General features: G+C 43.9%; 1 protein-coding gene across 1 annotated transcript in view; it reads left to right on the plus strand.

The window, feature by feature from the left end:
* The window catches only part of Dnah11 (dynein axonemal heavy chain 11), a 315,059-nt gene that overhangs the window by 209,538 nt on the left and 84,036 nt on the right, over positions 1-21,485 (plus strand). Inside the window, exons 58-63 of the mRNA XM_075947535.1 lie at positions 392-505; positions 3,230-3,373; positions 4,000-4,182; positions 7,062-7,163; positions 11,163-11,297; positions 18,748-18,915. Of these exons, the coding sequence (XP_075803650.1) occupies positions 392-505; positions 3,230-3,373; positions 4,000-4,182; positions 7,062-7,163; positions 11,163-11,297; positions 18,748-18,915 (846 nt within the window). The remainder of the gene's footprint in view (positions 1-391; positions 506-3,229; positions 3,374-3,999; positions 4,183-7,061; positions 7,164-11,162; positions 11,298-18,747; positions 18,916-21,485) is intronic.

The following is a 21,485-nucleotide window of genomic DNA, read 5'->3' on the forward strand; positions in this document are numbered from 1 at the left end:
GGTTCAGCTGGATTACCTCTTAATTTGTTTGGGGAAATCTAAAACGAAAAGTAAAAAACAGAAAGATGGCTGCTTACTTCTGGTTTTTTATTTGCTTTATTTATTTTTTTTTTTTGGTTTGGTTTAATTATTAGGGGCATCTTATAATCAAGTGGCGAGAAGCCCTTTTGGAGTACTTTGATATTAAGTCTGCTTGGTTTTGAGTTTGTTGTTGTGTTTGCTTTCCAGAGCTCTGCGCACACACTGTGCTGAGGGTAAATTACTCACCTGTTGCAAATATAGACAAATGTGTTGCCTGATAGCACGTCAGAGTCAGTCCATGTTTTGTGCTGGAGACAACAATGGGGGGCGGCTCAAGGGCTTTCCCTCTCTAATCATCCTCTCTAATTAGGTGGCTGCCATTCAAACTGAAGTATCCCAGAAGCAGAGAGAGTGTGAGGCTGATCTGCTCAAGGCTGAGCCTGCCCTGGTGGCTGCTAAGGCTGCGCTCAATACACTCAACAGGGTAAACTGGGTTCTTGTCTGGTGGGAGGTTCGTAAATAGTCAAAGGTTATGAGAGTGTGCGTCCTAAGACGGAGCGGATGGCTCATGTAGCCACAAAGCCTTGCAAAAGGACAGAACACACCAAAGTTTAGCGAACCCTTGAGGTCATCTTTATAGTTCCACTTCTTTCCCGCCCATCTCGTTCTCTAGGTCAGGGTGTCTTAATTCTGTTTTAAATTCGTAAGTACAGACACCACCCCCTTACACCACAGTGACGCCCAACTGGGAGGGATCCATGGATGCTAATGTCTTTCCTATGCTGAATTCCCTCAGTGCAGAGCACTGACTCATGAACAGTGGAATGGTGGGTAAATGAAGACAAGAGCAAGGGAAGGTACCCTAGAGCAGGACTCTGTGGCTCTCTGAATACCTGTTAGCTCCCAAGGCCCTGCTGCATGCCACAGCCATAGCCTACTAAATGCTGCTAACCCTGAGGAGTTGGCCTTCCAGCCTTCCAGGAGGCTGTCCCAATGAGTAACGATTGCTCCTATCCTTCACATTATGTGCGACTCTGAGAACTAGCCAAAGAGTTCTTTATTTCCTCTCAAATATAAAAACATAAGATGCCCTCATACTGTCAGTGGTAGGACCAAAGATCCCAAGATCCCTGCCATCTCCCCCACTTTGCCCTGGAGAATGACCTCACGGAGCATCCCGATTCATATGAGAGAAGTGGTCTGTGTTCACCACACCGTATTGCAAGGGAGACTCTGGGCACTGGTATTTTTAAAGCCTGCAGATAGTCTAGTCCTGTTGCGCTCCAGGCCACCAGAAAGAATCCCAGGAAATTTTGTAGGCCTGAATCATGAGATTTAGCTCTAAAGGTAGAAGGATCTAAATTTCACTGCTTTTCCAGGAAAATCCTCAGAAAATCCTCAATTCCTTTCTCGATCTTTTTTGTTTGGTTGTTTAGAAACTATTTGAACAAGAACAAAGCCTTGAAAGAGTTTTATACTGTTATCATAAAACTGAAAATTGTTAAGAATGTGATTATACTATGAGAGATTATTGTATGCTCATTCTACTTCCCTAAAATGATATTGTTAAATATTGCTGAACAAAAGAGAAATGTTCACAGGAAGTCGGTAAACACACTGAGGCACCATGACTCATTTGATTGAAATTATAAAATAATCAAAGTTAAAATAGTAGAAAATTAACAGATTACTTCTGACTAATGGAATGTTTCTTTCTGTCTTTCCCTAAATTTCTGAATTTTTCTCTAAATATATTTACTCATTGTTATGTGAGCAGCTACACCAAGGACACTGCCAATGTGACCCCTTCATGATAGGGCTAACGTTTTTATTGTTGTGTGTGTGTGTGTGTGTGTGTGTGTGTGTGTGTGAGAGAGAGAGAGAGAGAGAGAGAGAGAGAGAGAGAGCGCTAAAGAGTCCAAAGCAGAGAAAGAGAAGTACAGTGAATGTCCCCTGCAGAGTGGAGATGACCAGGGCTCTCTGTAAGAGAGGGGACAATAGCCAGAGATGGAGAATAGAGAAAGCGGGGGGGGGGGGGGGGAAGGCACCTAGCCTTTATAAAGAGAATAGAGCAGGTATCACTAGGGAGGTGAGAAGCCAGCAGGCTACTGTGGAGACTTTGAGATGTATACCAGGTACTTGTGATACTAGGAGAGGCTGGAGGCTGGCGTGGGCTTTGGTGTCTCCTTTGGGCAGATGGGAGCTGTGTTCATAAGTTCTGAGGGATGCTGGCTTTATCTAACTGCCAGAAGTCCTCCAATAGTCCAGTTTGACCTCATTTCTAGCTATTTGGACACCCTGAGACCCAATTCTTTAATCAAACAAAACAAACCAATATCACCTGGGGTGCAGGAGTGTGTGTGTGTGTGTGTAAGGTGTGTCTGAGTGATGCAGAGCTAACTAGCGCTCACCAGCTCACTAGCGTTAACAGCGCTCATTAGCACTCTGCTCTGGCTCTGCTTCCTCTACTCTTTGTAGAAATAGTTTTGAGTAAGACACATTTGATTTTGCTTTTAGATCATACGTTATGAAACTACGTGTACCTCTTTTTCTTTTTTTAATTGTTTTTAATGCGCTATACGGTTTTCTCCACTCCCTTTCTCCCCTCTCTCCTTCTATAATAAATACTAATTTCTGCCCAAGAGTATCTTCCCTCCCTTACTATGATTTAACCACCACATCCACTGACAATGAGTCAGTATTCTGCACTGAGGGAATCAAGCAGTGGGAAAGGCATTTCTGCGTCCACGAACCCCTTCCCAGTTAAGATCCACTGTGGTTTAAGGAAGAGGTGTCTGTACTTATACGTTCAAAGCAGAAAAGTAGAAGTAAGGTACACTGACCTAGAGAATGATGTTTACAGGGAGAGCCTGCTTAAAGTACAAGTACCTCACATCGTGGGCTGGAATCCATACATGCCTATGCATGCACAAAATCTCCTGGCTTCTGTACCTGCAGATCTATAGGACTGTTTTGATTTGGTTTTGGTTTTGTTTGTTTTTGTTCTTTTCCTTGGAAGCATCAAAATTTCAGGGATGTTTCCAGAATATCAGAGAAGTACCCAGGCAGGACTGAGGCCCCTGTAATCCTAAATTAAAATCCAGCCTGCAAGAAGCTGTTAGGAAGTGGGGGGCTGAAGGTTAGCTGGAAACCGAGTGACCCCCAGAGCCCCTCATCTGAGTGTCTGTGTAACTGCCCTGTTTTTCAGGTGAACCTCACCGAGCTGAAAACCTTCCCCAACCCCCCAAACGCTGTTACCAATGTCACTGCTGCTGTGATGGTCCTCATGGCCCCCCGCGGCAGAGTGCCAAGAGACCGGAGCTGGAAAGCAGCTAAAATCTTCATGGGGAAGGTATCGTTAGCCCAAGCGGCAGAGGGGAAATCTCAATGACTTCTTAACATTCTTATTACTACAGATGTACTTGACAGCAAAAAAAAAAAAAAAAGTTTAAATCAGTTTTAAGTCAACAGGCACCATCTCCATAGCTGGTCCACGCCAGCAGCCACCGTTCCTTAGAGTGGAACCCAGCTGTTGCTGGAGGCTAGCAGGGGGTTGTGGCGGACCTAAGTCAATGCCAGCAGCAGGTAGAAGGTTGCTAATTATTTGCAAAATTATGAAAGTGGCTAAGTGTAGAAGGGAGAAAATGACACCGATTTCTTAGGCTAGAAAAAAGTGTTAGTAATGTGTAAGAAGGTGAAGCAGAGGGCAGTGGGTATGTGCTTTTGCCTTTGCTCTCCTGCCTTTCTTTTCTTCAAACCACGAGCACCTCCTGAGCTGGCACAGAAGAGGTTTTAAAAGTGTCCATTGCTAATTCTAACTTCATACTGTAAAGCCTGAAAAAGCCGAACAGTGGGATAAGTGCAGCGTGCCATTGTGCCTTTGTAGCGCGAGTCCGGAAAGCTGATTTTAACTCTGGATCTTGGAATTTTCTCTGCAGCCAGAATGGGCTCATTGCAGTAAGTCCTTTCACTCTGCAGGTCGATGATTTCCTGCAAGCGTTAATTAACTACGATAAAGAACACATTCCAGAGAACTGTCTAAAAGTGGTGAATGAACAATATTTGAAAGACCCAGAGTTTAATCCAAACCTGATTCGGACCAAATCTTTTGCAGCCGCTGGTCTCTGTGCCTGGGTCATCAACATCATTAAGTTCTATGAGGTAAAAATTGCTTTCTCTTTCTTGACAGTTGCATTCCATGTACAATGTCTTGTGACCCTATTTCACTCCCGTTACTCCCTCTTCTCTCCCCACTTCTCTTGATCTCCTTTCCTTCCCAGCTAGTCCCCTATTTCATGTCTCTGGGTTTAATTGGGGTTCCTTGTGTGAGCACAACTTTGGGAGGACTGTTTACTAAAGCATGGGCAACTCAACCAGCTGCTGCAGTACCACAGAAAGTGACACCCCACCTGACAACCAAGGGCTCTCAGTAGCTGGGGAGCCTCCTGACCTGAGAATCTTACCTAGCCAAGCTTCTGCCTGTCTTGTGCAGAGTCCACAGCTACTCCTGAGCTCCTGTCAGAGGACAGTGCGCCATAGCATTCCGCCCGACCTGAGCTCTGTCAGAGGACAGTGCGCCATAGCATCCGCCCGACCTGAGCTCCTGTCAGAGGACAGTGCGCCATAGCATTCCACAGCTGCTCCTGAGCTCCTGTCAGAGGACAGTGCGCCATAGCATCCGCCTGACCTGAGCTCCTGTCAGAAGACAGTGCGCCATAGCATCCGCCCGACCTGAGCTCCTGTCAGAGGACAGTGCGCCATAGCATTCCACAGCTGCTCCTGAGCTCCTGTCAGAGGACAGTGCGCCATAGCATCCGCCTGACCTGAGCTCCTGTCAGAGGACAGTGCGCCATAGCATCCGCCCGACCTGAGCTCCTGTCAGAGGACAGTGCGCCATAGCATTCCACAGCTGCTCCTGAGCTCCTGTCAGAGGACAGTGCGCCGTAGCATTCCGCCCGACCTCTAGCTTTGGCCTTCGCTCTGCTGTGTGTCCTGGGCCTCGAGGGAGGAAGTAGCTTTGTTTATAGACAGGCACTTATTCTCAACACTTTGACCACTTAGAATCTTTACCATCACCATTTTGCCATAGAGAGAAGTCTCTCTGGTCTAGGCTGAGCAGTACTAGTGTGGGCTTAAACAGGACTACTTAGAAGGTAGTTAGCTGTCTGTCTGTCCATAGCAAACAGCAGGACTACAGAGAAGGCAGTTTAGCTGTCTGTCTGCCATAGTGAACAACAGTAGTATTTTCTTTCCCTCTAGTCCTGGAACATCTCTAACCACAGGATCTTACCCAAATTTACAGCTCAGCACATGTTCCATCCTGGAGAGTGGGCCTTAAGTCCAGTCAGAAAGTAATGGCTTCCTCCCAAGTCGTGACAGAAACCGCAGCAGTGGGTATCTCTTACATGGCAAGTTAGTATCGTGGAACACAGTCCATAGCAGGATGAGAGCATCTCTACTATCAGGTTAATTTTTAGTTCAGCAAAAAATATAAATTTATTTGCAACTGAGTTTTTGGAAAAAATGGCATATAATCGGGCTGGAAAGATGGCTCAGAGGTTAAGAGCATTGCCTGATCTTCCAAAGGTCCTGAGTTCAATTCCCAGCAACCATATTGTGGCTCACAACCATCTGTAAAGGGGTTTGGTGCCCTCTTCTGGCCCGCAAACATACACACAGACAGAATATTGTACACATAAGAAAGAAGGAAAGAAAGGAAGGAAGGGAGGGAGGGAGGGAGGGAGGGAGGGAGGGAGGGAGGGAGGGAAGGAAAGAAAGAAAGAAAGAAGAAAAGTCTAAGTTCAAAAAAAATGGCATATAATTTTAAGACTGAGAGTCAGTGTGTCAGAGTTAAAATAATTCTAAACAGGAAGATAATATATTGGAGAACATCACTTCTCTAGGGAAGGGTGGCTAGCTAGTTTCAACACTTCAAATCACTTTTTTAGAAGTGACAACTGGTTTACAGATATTAAATTATGTTAACACTAAAATAAGTCACTTTATGTTGCCCTGGAAAATCCCCGAGTCTTGAGTTCGTACGGAGTCGGACGAAGCCCTACACTAGCGTCAACACTTGACGAACCTCTGCCGAGATGGAGAACGGCGTTTCCGGCGTTTAAATGACATTAATTTTGCTTCCTTGGGAAAATGTAAAAATAGATGAGCATTTCATTTAGTCGTGTGTCCAGTATTCAACCCCTGCCAACCATGCCTCCAACCCTTCCCACAGTGTGAGATACAGAGAGGGAACTGGTGTGACCTGGTCTCCGAGACGCTGATTCATTCTGTCAGGGCAAGCTGTAATGTCATAATCAGATCCCAGTCATACTGTCATCCCCAAATTGTCATCGTGAAATCCGGCTAAAGCGTTCACGGTGTGAGGCCTTGATGTTCTGTTTGTCTCTGCTCAGGGAAACTTCCACAGAGGGTTTACACAGATTATAGTGTGTGTGTGGCCTCTCTCAGTCCAGTGCCCGAGTGCTGAGTCCAATTTGTTCCCAGGGTGGGGAGATGAATGTAGGGCTCCTCTGTGGCCGCATTGTGCATCCCTTATAGATTAGGAGATAGCATCGGATTCACCCTGACTCTCCACCTCGATACACGGCAGACGTGGTGTAATCAGGAGCTGGGAACAGAAAGTGAGGTGTGAGGTTAGTGTGATGTGGGTGCCTCTCCTTGCCCTTTCGTCCAGAGACTCTCTACCCTCAGGCTAGACCGCTCCTCTGCCTGGTTAGATAACTCCAGTGGGGTCAGTCATTGCAGGACAAACTGATTTTAGTATATTGATGGTATTTGGCTTATGTAACACTTTATGCAAGTACTTATCGCCCTAAATTCCAGAATAAACAAGTAACGGAAAAGCAGAAAGCGTATGGAAAACTGTGTCTGCTGAGGTAGCAAATGGCAAAGAAACAAAGAGCACATTGCTCTGCACCCTGGAGGTTTACTGTGTGTGTGTGGGGGGGGGGGGTGGACTGGACGGTTACTGTTCTCTTTGCATCTGCATTGCCTTCTGAATGCCCCATGTGCATTTTCAGGTTTACTGCCATGTGGAGCCAAAACGCCAGGCACTGGCCCAAACAAACTTAGACCTGGCTGCAGCTACTGAAAAGCTAGAGGCTATCAGGAGGAAGCTTATGGTAAGTGTCACCTCCCATGAGGAGGTTCCCACCGGTACACACTGCCACACCTGCGCTTTAGCAAACAGAAAAGACCTTGGTCTCTCCTGAGTGCATTTGGTGACATACCAACTCCATGTATGCTTCTGAGGGTGTTCGCCAACATACTAACTCCATGGCTGTTCCTGAGTGTTCATCAATATACTAACTCTATGGATGTTCCTGAGTGCGTTCACTGACATACTAACTCTATGAGTGCTTCTGTTCTGTGTGCTGGACTCACACTCGCTTTGTTTGTTCCTCTGCTAGGTTTCCCAGTCTCGTAGAAGGAACAAAGAAACTGAAGTCAAGCCCCCTAGAGTCAGATTTACTGGGTTGGGCCCACTGTTTACAATTCTACCTATACAAGTTCATTGACCTCTGATGACAGAGGTTTTCTCTTCTGTGACTGTGTACAAACTGAGAACCTTTATTCAAAATCCAAAAGCTTCAAAGTCCATCACTTTTTTGCTGCAACCATGATGCCTCAAATGGAGCATTTTGAATATCCAATGTTTGAAATTAGGGATGTTCTGCCTGTAAAATCTAAAAGTATTCGAATACCTGAGATGTCCCCAAGTCTTATATGGCCTCTCAACCTGTATAATAATCTTGTTAAGTAGATTGCAGGGCTCAAATGCGTAATGTATATTAAGACTTAGCATGGGGTCAAGTTTACACACTCAGTGCTTGGGGAATGTTTATAGCTATGAATATCATCACCACTACTAGTTTTATAAACATACCAGTCTTGTGGTGTGACATTCTAAGCACATCCAAATGCAGCTCTGGTACCAAGTGCTACGCGCCAGGGAAGTTAGAGACCTGTTAGTAAGGTGTACTTGACATGCGCTATGAAAGCTCTCAGGAGTCACAGTGATGAGGACAGGAAAGGCGTTCCTGCGGAGATGAAGGAATGAGGGCACCAGAGAGACTGTGCGGGAATGCTGACAGCAGAAAAGGGTAAGGCAGGAAAGGACGAGAGGCATTTGCAAAGATAAGCAAAGGCCTTCTTAGCCTGTCATGCTGCAGAAGTTCAACTTTATCTGACTGCTAAAGAGCTAGATATGCCTGGGAAAAATGTAATAGGTTAATGACACCATCAGCAGCTGAGCGGATGCCGGAAGGGAAGATGTCTAAAGCAGAAAGACAAGTTCAAAGGCAGCTGAGAGGGCTTTGTGGGTGCCTCACTGGGGCAGAAATGGTGGTGGCAGAGGGCCAAGGTGGAGTGACGGCTAGCTGACAGATGCGGAGAGCAGGAGGAAATGTGGACATCGAGAGGGCGATGTGAGTGGCGGGGTAGCACAGAGAAGCTCCGCCACACTGACAGCTCACAGGAGCCCTCCAGCCTACAGTTCCTCATCTACCATTTGTGATGAAAACAACAGCCTCTCAACGTGGATATAAGCGAGTATTGGTGTGACCTGGTACCCAGTCTGCCTTCTGCGAGGAGAGCCAGCCTCATATATATGTGTGTGTGTGTGTGTGTGTGTGTGTGTGTGTGTGTGTGTGTGTGTGTGTGTATGTATATATATATAATTCTCCCTCCTTGTGTGATGCTCATTTAGCTGAGTGATTTCCTTTCCAAGGCCTAGATAAATCATCTATCTATCTATCTATCTATCTATCTATCTATCCCTCCATCTTTCTATCATCTATCTACTTACCTATCTTTTATCTATCTCTCTATCTCTATCATCTACCTACGTACCTATTTGTCTTTGGGGGTGCCGACACACACACAGACACGCACGCATACAAGCATGCCTGCACACACACACACCTGAGTGCATGCATGCATGGAGGTCAGAGGACAATCCCAGGTGTCATTTTTCACTTTCAGCTTGCTTGCTCTTGACTGTGGTATGGCCCGCCAGCTCCCAGAGTGTCTAATGGCTGCCTCTCATCTTGATGAGGGAGTGGTGAGATCACCAGTGATTGCTGCTGCACTGGGCCTTCCCTGGGTTCTGGGCATCTGCACTCATGTCCTCACACTTACATAGAAAGCACTTTAGCTCCTGAGTCTTCACCTCAGCCATCTCCCATGTATCTTAAACAAGGCTTAAGGATGACCATAAAGGAAGCTTCATCCCAGGCTCTTTTAGGGTAGTGCCTCTCAGTGTGGTCCAGGTCAGCAGTAGCGTGTGTCACTGGGAACTGACCTAGAAGTACAGATTGGGTATCCCATGTTCAGATGGATAAGAAACCTGCTCATCAATCCCAGCAATCATGGAGTTAACCCCAGTAGTTTAAGGTTTAATAGGAAGTGACATGAGTCTCTCAACTCTCAGATCCATATGTCTGATGCTATAGCTTACACAGGCTTCAGCATTATAAAAAGCTAAACTTTCTGTTGTTGTTGTTGTTGTTTGTTTTTGAGATGGGATCCACGTGGCTGCTTATATTTGTCAATGATGCAGCTATTTCATGATTTGCATTGCTTCTGCAACACAAAACACACATGAATGAATAAGGTCAAGTTTATAAGAATTGGAGACAGCAGTGACTGACTGGAAAATAAGATGGAAATAAACATTATAGATCTATTTCAGCTTGTTACGACAAAAATTTAGCTTCTAGCTCTTGAGAAGCAGAAGCAGGCAGATCTTTGTGAGTTCAAGGCCAGCCTGATCTGGAGAGTGAGTCCCAGGGAAGTCAGAGCTACATATTGAGACCTTATCCCAAAGAGTAAATAAATAAGGGTCTGGAAAGATCACTGAGCAGACAAGAGCTGTCCTTGAAGAACTTGTTCTTCCAGAGAACCTGAGTTCAGTTCCCAGTGTCCACCTTAGGCAGCTCACAAGCATCTGTGAGTCCATCTCCAGGGGTCCCAGTGTCTCTTTTCGGATTAGCAAGAGATCTTAGAACCTTGCATGCACTAACAAAAGCTGTGTTATGAATCTTAGGTCCCTTCGAACTTACAAGTAGCAAGATGACTACAGTGAGGTATCTCATAATCACCTGACATCTTAGTTGGTACTTTCTGTCTTAAGGCATTTAAGAGAGTCTACATATAGCCAACTAACTGGGCTCATTCTCAAGAAATGAGAAAACTCCCAGAATGTCATTTAGAAACTCTCAAGAATTGATGGCGGCTCATCTTGCTTCTCCTTACATGAGCCTTTGATCCTGACACTCTTCAGTTTGCTTTTCTGCATCCATAGTTGGAGATAATCTCCCTCTAAATGAAGCCACCCTCCAAATCAAAACATCCAAGTTTTTTGATAAGGCAAGAGATTATGTCTGAGTCTCAACACCCAATTCTCAAAGAGAAAATCCAAGTCGAGCCAGACTGATGAGGTGTTAGGGGTTCAGTAGCTGACATCTTTCATTCTCAGCTCTGGATGAGATGAACAGAATCAGTAAGTGGAAGAACATAGGTAAACCTCCACAGGTAGTGCCTCTGTCAATGAGGCAGGCACGGGGCACTCACCTATAACCCCAGCACTTGAGAGGCAGAAGAAGGCTGTTGAGAGATCCAGTCCTGCCTGGGCTACAAAGTGAGATGGTCTCTGTTCTAAACTAACAAATAATATAACTACTACTGGAAGATTGGGAAACCCATATAGCAAGCTACTGGACCTTGTGGAGTGGCTCTGATACTTTGCCCATCATCACAGCCTCCTTTTTTTTTAAATTCATACTTTTTTAATATTTATTTATTTATTTATTATGTATACAATATTCTTTCTGCATGTATGAGTGAAGGCCAGAAGAGAGCACCAGACCTTATTATAGATGGTTGTGAGCCACCATGTGGTTGCTGGGAATTGAATTCAGGACCTTTGGAAGAGCAGGCAATGTTCTTAACCACTGAGCCATCTCTCCAGCCCCACAGCCTCCTTTTTTTCCTCAAAATATATGTGGTAAAAGTACTATGGAGACAGGGGGGTTCATTTCATGGCAACACGTGTCTTCCAGTGGCTGTAATGTTTGTCTTAACCAAAACATCTCTGAAGTTAATTTTGACTCGTTTTTTAGGATCTGGATCAGAATCTGAGCAAGCTTACAGCTTCGTTTGAAAAGGCAACAGCTGAGAAGGTTCGGTGCCAGGAAGAGGTGAATCAAACCAATAAGACGATTGACCTGGCCAACAGACTTGTAAACGAACTTGAGGCAAGTTATCTTTTCTTAAAAATTCCCGCTGAGTTATTCAGGCTGGCAACTTTGGATTTTATGATTATTTGTTGTCTACAACTAACTAACATAGAACTGATAGTATTAGAGAATATTTAATCATTACTTAGACTAAAAGATCCAAGTTACCAGAAGATGCCAATAACCATAAACCCAGGCAGGAAGGCATATAATAATATACCTATAATCTCAGCATTTGCATCTGGGAGTTCAAGGCTACCTTCAGCCACAAAACAAGTTCAAAGTCAGGTGGCTAACAAAAGACTCTATCTCAAAACAAAGCAAGCAATGATCAATCTGTTGATTTTTTTTAAAAGATTTTATTTTATATTTTATGTGCCTTGGTGTTTTGTCTGCATTCATGTCTGTGTGGGGGTGTTGGGCCCCCTAGAACTGTAGTTACAGACAGTTGTGAGCTGCCATGTTCGTCTGGAAGAGCAGCAGTCAGTGCTCTTACTGCTGAGTCATCTCTCCAGGACTGATTTTTGTTTTTAGTATGTAGCTAGTAAACTCAATAATCTCCATAACCTTCAGTCAGAAAAGACAGGCATTGATATTTACACAGTCACTGTTTACTGAGCTTACATCTCTTTCAAAAGAAAAGAAAGATCTGTGACAGGATTAGAACTGAACAGCAATTGACCTCATATCTTCTTCCATGCCTCTCACCCATGATCTGTAAACTGCAGCATGAGCTCCAGAGCTTCAGCATGGCTGTTCTGACTTTGTAGACTTTGTTTCTGGTTAACTCCTGTCCATGCTTTATTTACAAGTTCTTTATAATGAAGGTTTAATTGTAAAAAATACCAATTTTATCTGGATTTAGCCATTTGTAGCCACTTTGAGGTGATGAAGTGTGCTGGCTAGTGGGTTATCTACTTATTTTTTCTTCTTTTTCTCTTCTCGCTCTTTGGGTGTTTTCCCTAAGACAGAATACAGAACTCAGGCAGCTGCTAGGTAGTCTGCCATTGACTTCTACTAGCGGACCATACTTAACTGGTTATGTTTGTGGTGTTCACTCTTTTTATGGGTGACTAGCACACTAATATGAATGGCTTCCTATTAGATAAAAGTCTTTGAGTAATTCTCATTAAATGTTCCTTGTATGAATACACACAGTTAAAGAACATGACCTCGGACATGAGTGCATTCCTGGTACCCAATTGTCCTTGTTCTCGCATGCCACGCTAAATGATTCCAGGCACGTCTTTGAAGTTCTTCAACTTTGTTTTCTTGCCTCTTAAAATGGGAATTTGTATAGTATATAAAGTGTATTTACAATATTCCAAATTAGAACACTCAAATTCTGTCAGTAGATACACAAAAATGTACTATACCCATGCAGTGCTATAATATGGATAAACTTTGAGAATGCCTTGCTAACAAGCAAACAAAGGCTCAGAAATACGAAATTTATCAAGGCTTATGTTGGGTATAAACTCACTAAACCTCTCAGGTTCAGAAAGATCGCCATAACAGGCCAAAAATCTGACTAATAGAGTCTGAGGGTAAAACTGAAATAAGCTAATTCACATAAACCCTTTATTCATGTCCCGTTTGTTCTTTCTGTGGCCTCTCTAATGCTCTCTGGATGTTTCTCGTTGTTCTCTCTGTTCTCTCGCCGTTCTACCAGTCTACATGGCTTCCAGCTTATATACAGCCAGTTAACAAGCATGCATTTCTCAGAATCACAAAAACTAGAGGATCTGGCAAGGAGGCTCTTTGCATCTCAGAGGGGCGTGGCTATGAACTCCCCTGCGGATATCGGGAGGATTAATTAAGGATAAGCCTTGAAATCACTAGAGAATTCTAAGAAGCTGTTTCGTGCACTAACTACATTTCTTAAGTGTAACTAGAAGTTTATCATTAGTAAACGTTACAGCTCTGCTTTAGCTTTCTGAGCATTTCCGCTTTCTTCCTTGGTAGCCACCAGGGGAACACAGTGCTGGTAGCCATAGCAACCCGCGGGCTAGGGAGGAAGGCTAGGGGGCTTGATTTGCATTAGCATCTAGCTGGGTGGCTTTAAATGAGTCTCTTTTGGGGAGATTTTGCTTTCGACTCCAGCAGGGTGCCTGCCAGTACCCAAGTGAGACTTTTTCTCTCTGAGGCTGGTTTTAGCGACTAGGGTTTTTTCCCTGTATCTCTAGGGGTAAGGGTACAAAGAGTTAATTTCCTGGGCTATGATCTTGTGTTAATTGAAATGAAGGTGAAGGGTAAATACAAAATAGTAGTTGGCTAGGATAGAGCAAAGGGCCAGGAGATTACACCTTCCTTAGTGTGCTGTTACAGCAGACATACCGGCTCTCAGCTTGGCGCTCCTTTCTCCTCAAGGAGCCCTGTCAATAAGGATAGCTGTGGGGAACTAGTTTCGTGTAGATGAAAACAAAGATTTGGCTGAGTGAGTGCTTTCACGGGGTAGGGGAAGGTGTCCAGTTGCCCGTACAGGAAAGGTCAGGTTGACATTGCTGGGGTAGTATAAAAGGGAGAAACGTCGTGATCCCACAAGATTCTACAGAATTGACAGTGACTTATCCAAAAGACAGGTGTTCTCGCAGCTCTGTAAAACGGGTTCTCCTCCAGATCATATTCCTGTGGATTTGTCTAATAGCTCTGTCGGCTGTACATAATACTTGTGGGCTAACCACAGAAGTTCCCAAAGAAGAAATGGTTGTTAAGGGCAGGATATATTGCTGGGGCTTAGAGAATTATTTCCGAGAGACACCGTTGAAGGTTATGGAGGAGAGAGGGGCAGAAAAATGTAAGAATGTATATTTGAGAAGGTTATACAAGTGTACAGATACACTAAAAACTCAATTATATAATTTAAAAAGTAAACTTCATGGTGTAAAAAATATATCTCAATGATGCTGTTTAAGCATAAGGTACATTGCCTAATGTACCCGGGATAGTAGCGTATCAATGTCAGTATATGAATGCTTGAAAGTATGCCAACTGAAAGTACGTAAGTAAAGAACCACGCGGCCCTGTTAGCTGGGATGTCTACAGCAGTAGCATTGGAACGTACCTAGGTGGAGCTGATGGAAAACCTGGTTTATACTGTCTTACGCATGTATTTTAAAGTACCAAGGGTAAACAATGCTGTGTCCACTAAGGCGATTACTGCGGTGCCCCTTCTCTCTTGCCATACTTCTCCGTATCTGGTACATGGGCAGTGACCCTCATGCTTTTTGCCTCCTGCCCCAAGACAGCTGCTCCAGTGTATGGTCTGTTGCCTTGCACACTTCCCCAGGATATGCACTACAGTTTTATAAAATACCTGTTCTTCTTGGACGGTGGCCGGGCAGACTCCCAGTTACATGATCACTCCTGCCTGCAAAATCAGCTAGAAAGCTGGGGATTATTATTGGCTCATCCAACCACAGTTACGTGATGAGGGGCTGGACATTTGGTCATCTTATTCAAAACCAGATTCTCTTAGCATGAAAGGGAGGTGTGAAAGAGGGGAGTACATAGTGGCCTGATCTCTGCTCCCCATGTCCCCCTTCCCCACGCTCACTTTTGAGTGTGCCTATCACTGTAGCCAAGGCCAGCCTGACACTCACAGTGTAACTGAGTCTGGCTTCTCCTGCATCAGCTTCTGAAGTACTGATAGTACAAGCATCAGCCACCACACCAGACTTATACCAAACCTGTTTTCTAAAATCCAGTTTCAGTTTGTTGCAACTGCAGCCCATGAGCGCACAAGCACAGGGCCCGGCTGCCTCCACTCTCAGTCCCAGCCTCTCCTCTCTGCTACTGGCCAAAAGCTTTAAGTTGTAGATGGGCTCTTTCCAGAATCTCACAAACAGCCCACTCATTATATAATCGGTGCTTCTACCTTGAAAGCCCCTTCACAGTTGCGGTGCCTCTCACCCTCCTGCTGCCCCACATCAGCAGCGTCTTCCTGGACTACGCTTGAATTCCTGAGGTCTGTTACTCCTTGGCAGTCGGCAGGCAGTTTGAAGGCTCGGTCAGCCCATGTTACCACTTTACCCCAGCACTCCAATAGCTAACCACCTTGGCCAACGGACCACCCAAAAGCTTAAGTGATTTGTCTCCCTGGATGCCTCTACATCCCTTGCTGCCATTTCCATTGCCTTCTTGGTCCTCCTCACTGTCATCCTGTGGCTTTCGGACTTTTCTTTCACAGGACCTGCCTGGTTTCGTCTAACAGGTGGCTGACTCCCTTAATTTTTTGCCAAAAGATCTCTTTAGCATGTAGGGCTCAAACTTGGCATAACAGTATACTTAGCTTTCCCTACTCAAGTTCTCTCTCTCTCTCTCTCTCTCTCTCTCTCTCTCTCTCTCTCTTACACACACACACACACAAAAAAACACACACACACACACACCTGTACGGTACTTTCTCTATATTGCACTTTCTCATAGTGTTCCATGGTACGTATGTCTATACATGTGTAGGTACATTTTTTTTAAATTTTGGCAACCTCATATATGAATGGCAATGTATTTAGGTCACATCTACTCCAACTCTTCCAAGACCTTTTTCCATATCTTCCCAATTGCTTGTATTCTTCCTCTTCCTCTTCTTTTTGTTTTATTATCCACAGTCTAATTGGAACTGCCCATATGTGCACAGGTGTAGGGCCATTCAGTGGATCATGAGAAGCCTACCGTGGACCACGCTAATGGAGAAAGCTGCCTCTTCTCTCTCAGTGGCTCTCACCTGCCAAAAACGCCTCAGATGGGGCGGAACCTAGTGAGTCCTTCCTCAGTCCATGCTGGAGCTCTGATTGGCTGGGTCTTGTGCAGGCTCCTATTGGCAACCACAGCTCCTGTGAGTTCTGGTCATGTCTGTCCTGGGTCCTCTCTAACATCTGGCTCTTACAGTCTCTCTGCCCCATCTTCCACAATGTTCCCGAGTCTTGTTGGAAAAGGAGTGTCTGCTTTTGGTGTGTTTCTTTTATGCCAAATATAAAACAAACTTTTCAGCAGCAGGAAGGAGCCTTACGTATTTTGAACCATTTGGTCCCAGCAGAGAGACTAGTACCCAGGGCCAATGTCATTAATAGATATTGTTGAATGAATAAGCTGTCAGAGTACCTTTTGCTTAAAAAAAATAGTGTTCTTTGAAGATTTATTCTTTTCAGATCACTTGAGAAATTTTGAGATTATTAGTTCTTATAGCTGCATCCACTTAATGAAGTAAGATTTAAGTAGTTACAGTGTTTCCCATTTGTGACAGACATTAGAAAAAATGTCATGTAATCAGACTGCTTCTGATTCTACCATAGAGATTCTAGTGTGGTGGAAGCAGGCCTTTCCCACTATCTTTACTGTGCAGGGAAAGCCCCAAAGCCTGGACTCACGCTGTTTCAGACAATAAAACGGGGGGGGGGGGGAGCTTGTGTGTTGTTAAATAGGAAAAAAAATATTTTTGAAGGATTAATTGAACATGTCAGAGCTTTTCCTTTGAGGATAAATTCTTTCTGACTAGAACAGGAGACAGTTAACTTCTGAAAAGCATCAAGACTGATGATTTTGTCTATATAGCATTGACCTGGAAGCTGAGCCATTCAGACTAATAAATCAGGCAATTTATATTTAATCATTACCTAACTCCTGATCTGAACAGCTGTTCAAAATTAGAAACGGGTCACCCCAGCCAGGATGACATTACAGGCAATCTATAATGCATTAGAATAAAATTATAGTGATTTTTAACTGTCCAGAAATTTATTACAGGACATGTTCCAACTCTTAAACCCTTGTTAGCCAGTGTCAGTAATGATTTATGCGGCTGGGGTGCTGAAATGAAATTATTGACGATCTCAACAGCCAATAAGTCTGTGTTTAGTAATCCGAAGTCCGAAGGTGTTTTGGAGAATGAAGTGGGCACACTTTATTATCACTTACAAAGCAGAGACTACAAAGATGGAGGCAGGTGCATGAGAGTCCTTCTGAGCATGGATTGTCTGTGGCTGAGGAAGGAAAGGAAGGAATTCTAGTTCTTTTTGTTCTGTTCTGTTTTGTTTTTCAAGACAGGGTTTCTCTGTAATTCTAGGGCCTGTCCTGGCACTAGCTCTGTAGACCAGGCTGGCCTCAAACTCACAGAGATCCACCTGCCTCTGCCTCCCGAGTGCTGGGATTAAAGGCGTGCACCCCCCCCCCCCCCCACCCAGCAAAAGTGATGAATTCAGGAAAGAGGACTAGAGAGCTGGACCCCCTGTCTGTGCACCGCAGCTGGAATGGTGATGAAGACCAGACCAGCTCCAGGAACCCTCCATCCGGCCGGGACTGTTCCGGTCTGCAGGAAGCCGACGTTCTAGTTTTCTGTGTCCTGTGTTAGTCATGTTTCCTGTGGTTTGGTTTTTTTTTTTCCTAGAGGGAAGAGGAAACTCTTAGGATTCTCTTTCCATATAGTATGAAATTGTTGATTATTTTCGCTCCTATTAATGTTCACGTCCTTAGAATGTTAATTAATTTTCCACATGCCTCAAAATGAAGTAAATTAGTGGAGTATCTTGCGGTTCAGGCAATCCATACATATTTATTGCAGTTTTATACAAATCCAATATAAAGGGCTCTACATACTTAACCTGTAAATCAGATTTAAATGACCAGCCCACTAGATAGAAGGATGTCAACACAGTTCCTAGTGTATTGTCATTGAAGTTGGCTGGGCCCGGCTGCCCATCAGTTACCATGGCTCAGAGAACCGCCACTGATTTAATGATTATATTAGAAAAATGGCCTGAATTTGGTTACTACTGGAATCATCCTTTAATTAACAGAATTCAAAATAAATGGCTTTTAAGCTTTATGTTTTAATTAACATGAATGATGTTTGACAATTTTCTTTGTCTGTCAGCTTATAGCCAGTATATTAAGAAAAAAAAAATCTTGGTTAAAGCGATAAGGTGCTATTGCCAAAAAAGGGGGGGAGGTAAGAATGGAGACCAGCCAAGCTGCTATCAGGATTTTAACAGTTGAGCATGGAGCTAGCACAGCTAGCTCTAGAGAGACTGAGGCAGAAGCATAGCAAACTGGAGGCCAGCCAGGGTTATAGAGTGAGATGTCTTTATTTAAAAAAATAAATCCTAACAGCACTTCCTTGTAGTAGCAATTCTTAGGCCTGTTCTCCCAGAGGAACAGGCCAGCAGTTGATTGACCCGTTAAGAAGGACCCCAATCACGATTAAAGAGTTAGTGCAGCAGAGAAAACAAGACGTGACCGAGCTCATGTCACATGGTGCTGAACTTGGCTGGAGAGAGTGGAGAACTGTGCGGTGATGATGGGTTTCAGACATGCAAAAGATTATAGCAGCCACTCCACCCAGCTCTGCTCGGTTCTCCCAGAGCTGGTACGGAGGTCATAGCCCTGAACTGTCTTGTCAGGTAACTGCATTTGGGCACTTGCCGAGTTGAGGCTCACCCTGTAATTACACATGGGTAATTTTATCCTTCAGTCAGAGAAGATTCGATGGGGTCAGTCCATTAAGTCCTTCGAAACTCAAGAGAAGACACTGTGTGGAGATATGCTGCTGACGGCGGCATTCGTGTCTTACGTCGGGTCCTTCACAAGACAGTATCGCCGGGAACTGGTGGACTGCAAGTGGGTTCCTTTTCTTCAGCAGGTGAGGCCATCCTTCACTCTGTCAACGTGGGGAAAATGTTGCAAATAAATTACATCAGTGGCCTGTGTGTGTGCCAGCTACCTTTGTATTTTTGTAATGATGCCTTTAACATCTTGTTTGTTTATCTCATTTTAATGGTGATTTGCACCTGGAGGTGAAAGTGTATAGACTCCATGGTTTGAGGGTATATTTCGCAAGACAATTGGAAACAAAACCAGATTGTTAAAGTATTGAGTAGCATGAAGCGTTTTGTTTTCTTACTAATATTGATATTTATTAAAGATTTTTCAAGATTTATTTCAAATTAAAGTACAGTATTTTGTAAAATGACATTTTTTTAAAAGCTCACCATAAATTTGAATGCTGACATCCATAGGTGACATAAAATCAAAGAGCTGAAATATTTGAAATCCTGTGGTTTAAGATCCCCTGTGTGTGGCTGAGAAAGCAGAAGCAGGGGTTTTAAATGACTCCCATTATGGAGCAGGAAGTCAGTCCATCTGATGTCGAGACCACGGTCTTCTTGTGACATTGCCGTTGTGATTGATGATATGGCCTCCCCGTTTACTCACTCACCCTTTTCTGGGGTGTCAAGACATCCTCAGTCCTCTGTGCATTAGTGTTCCCCACCAGGCAGTTACGCCTCAGCTTCCACAGCGGTTGTTTCCATAACTTAAGTACATGCCAAGGGAAAGTCTGCAGTTTCAATGAAATCAATGATTCAGGGAAAGCTCATCCTTAAAGCTGCACAAAAATTCCCACTGAAACTGAATTATGTCGCACACCTATAATCTCATAACTTGCATTGATACTGAAGACTTCTTACATGAGACTATGTGTGTTAGTTAACCTCTAAATTTCTAGGTTGGTCTTTAAATATCACCAACAATCTGACTTTGTCCAATTTTTAGGGCATTGTGAGTTATCTGGTTGTCTGTCCCTCTCTTTTCTTTTTATTTTCTTTGTCTTGTCTTCTCTGTGCTAGAGTCTCTATGTTTTTGCCCAAGCCATTCTGTGACTACTGCAGGCGGACAGGCACCCTCCCCTCAGTGGTTCTCTCTGTACTCGTAGTTATTAGTGAAGAATTCTATTCTCAAAATGATGAGGAAATTCAGCTCTGACACCGAAGCACTGGGCACTGTCTTCCTGGTAGAACTGTTCACTCTGGGCTTGTGCTGAGCGTATGGACTTATGGTGCCAAAACATTTTATGCTTTCTACACTAGATATATGGCTACCAAGAAGCTCCAATTTTGTAAGTCTAGAAGCTCTCTTTTTTTTTAAGCTTTTTTAGGCCTTACGTGGATCCATGCCAGACAGTGAGCACCATTTGTAAACAGAGACTGCACTTTGGCTGCCCAGACCCAAATAATCACACAAAATCTATATTAATTATTAATTACAGTGATGTTTGGTCTACTAGCTCAGGCTTCTTATGAACTAACTCTTACTTCTTAAAGCAACCCATTTCTATTAGTCTGTGTATCGTTACGAGACTGTGGCTTGCTAGTAAGGTTCTGACATCCTTCTACTGTGCCAGCTACGTGGCATCTTCCTGAGTCCACCTTCTTTCCTCCTCTATCTTTTCTGGGATTTTTCACCTTGCTATATTCTGCCCTACCCATAGGCCAAAGGAATTTCTTTATTAACCAATGGTAATAAAACATATTCACAACATACAGAGGGAAATCCCACATCAGCAGCCCTTCCCAGAATTTTCTCAGGAAAAACCAGTTTAAAGGCAATCACCTGGAACATAGTATGGATTCTATCTGGGAAAGCATGAACGCAAGGCAGACAGCCATATCCAGGGCACACTGACCAGATTGGATTCTGTTGCTATATTCTGACATCCAACAAGAGTAAACATGTCTTATAAATTAAATGTAAATATTTGTCATAGGTGGCATGAAATCACGTCCAAGAACAATCCAGGGAACAAGATGCACCTGAGGTAAAAGGCCCTCTGCCTTTTCTCCTGCAACCTCTCTCACAATTCCCCAAGGCATTGTCACCATGAGCCATTCTTCTGACCATGTTTTGATGTTTCCCCCTTTTTATTTTCTAAATTTTAGGATATTCATTCTTGTTTGGCGTCATTGACATCCTAAGATAAGCATGAACAGGCACAAGTAGAACTCTAGATGCAAGCACGCTGTGCAGTCAGGAACAAAGATCCATGCCCCACAAGGCATCAGAAAACCCTCTTCTAGTCCTCATCTGGAGATTTCAGACAACTACTTAGGAAACGTCTTATTCTGATACCCAATGATCTAAGTTTTTATACCATATGGGATAGACAATGGCCACATATAGGTTGAGCATCCCGAAGATGCCAGGAAGCTCACGTAATAGGTTCCCAGTGGGGCAAATTTAAAAATTTTAAAGTTAGTGAGATAATCTCAGGAAATATCCCCCCTTTTTATTTCTTAAAAGTTGTTTCTTAAGGGTGGACTGTGTATGTTCTACAAATGTTTGACCCTGTGGGTTGTGGAATTCCAGTGATATGTTGCGTTTGTCATTGTTACCAGCATTTCCTAAAATTTCTACTAGTAAAAGCTGGACGGTTAT

The sequence above is a fragment of the Microtus pennsylvanicus genome, chromosome 14 (genome assembly GCF_037038515.1).
Source record: "Microtus pennsylvanicus isolate mMicPen1 chromosome 14, mMicPen1.hap1, whole genome shotgun sequence".
Taxonomy (NCBI): domain Eukaryota; kingdom Metazoa; phylum Chordata; class Mammalia; order Rodentia; family Cricetidae; genus Microtus; species Microtus pennsylvanicus.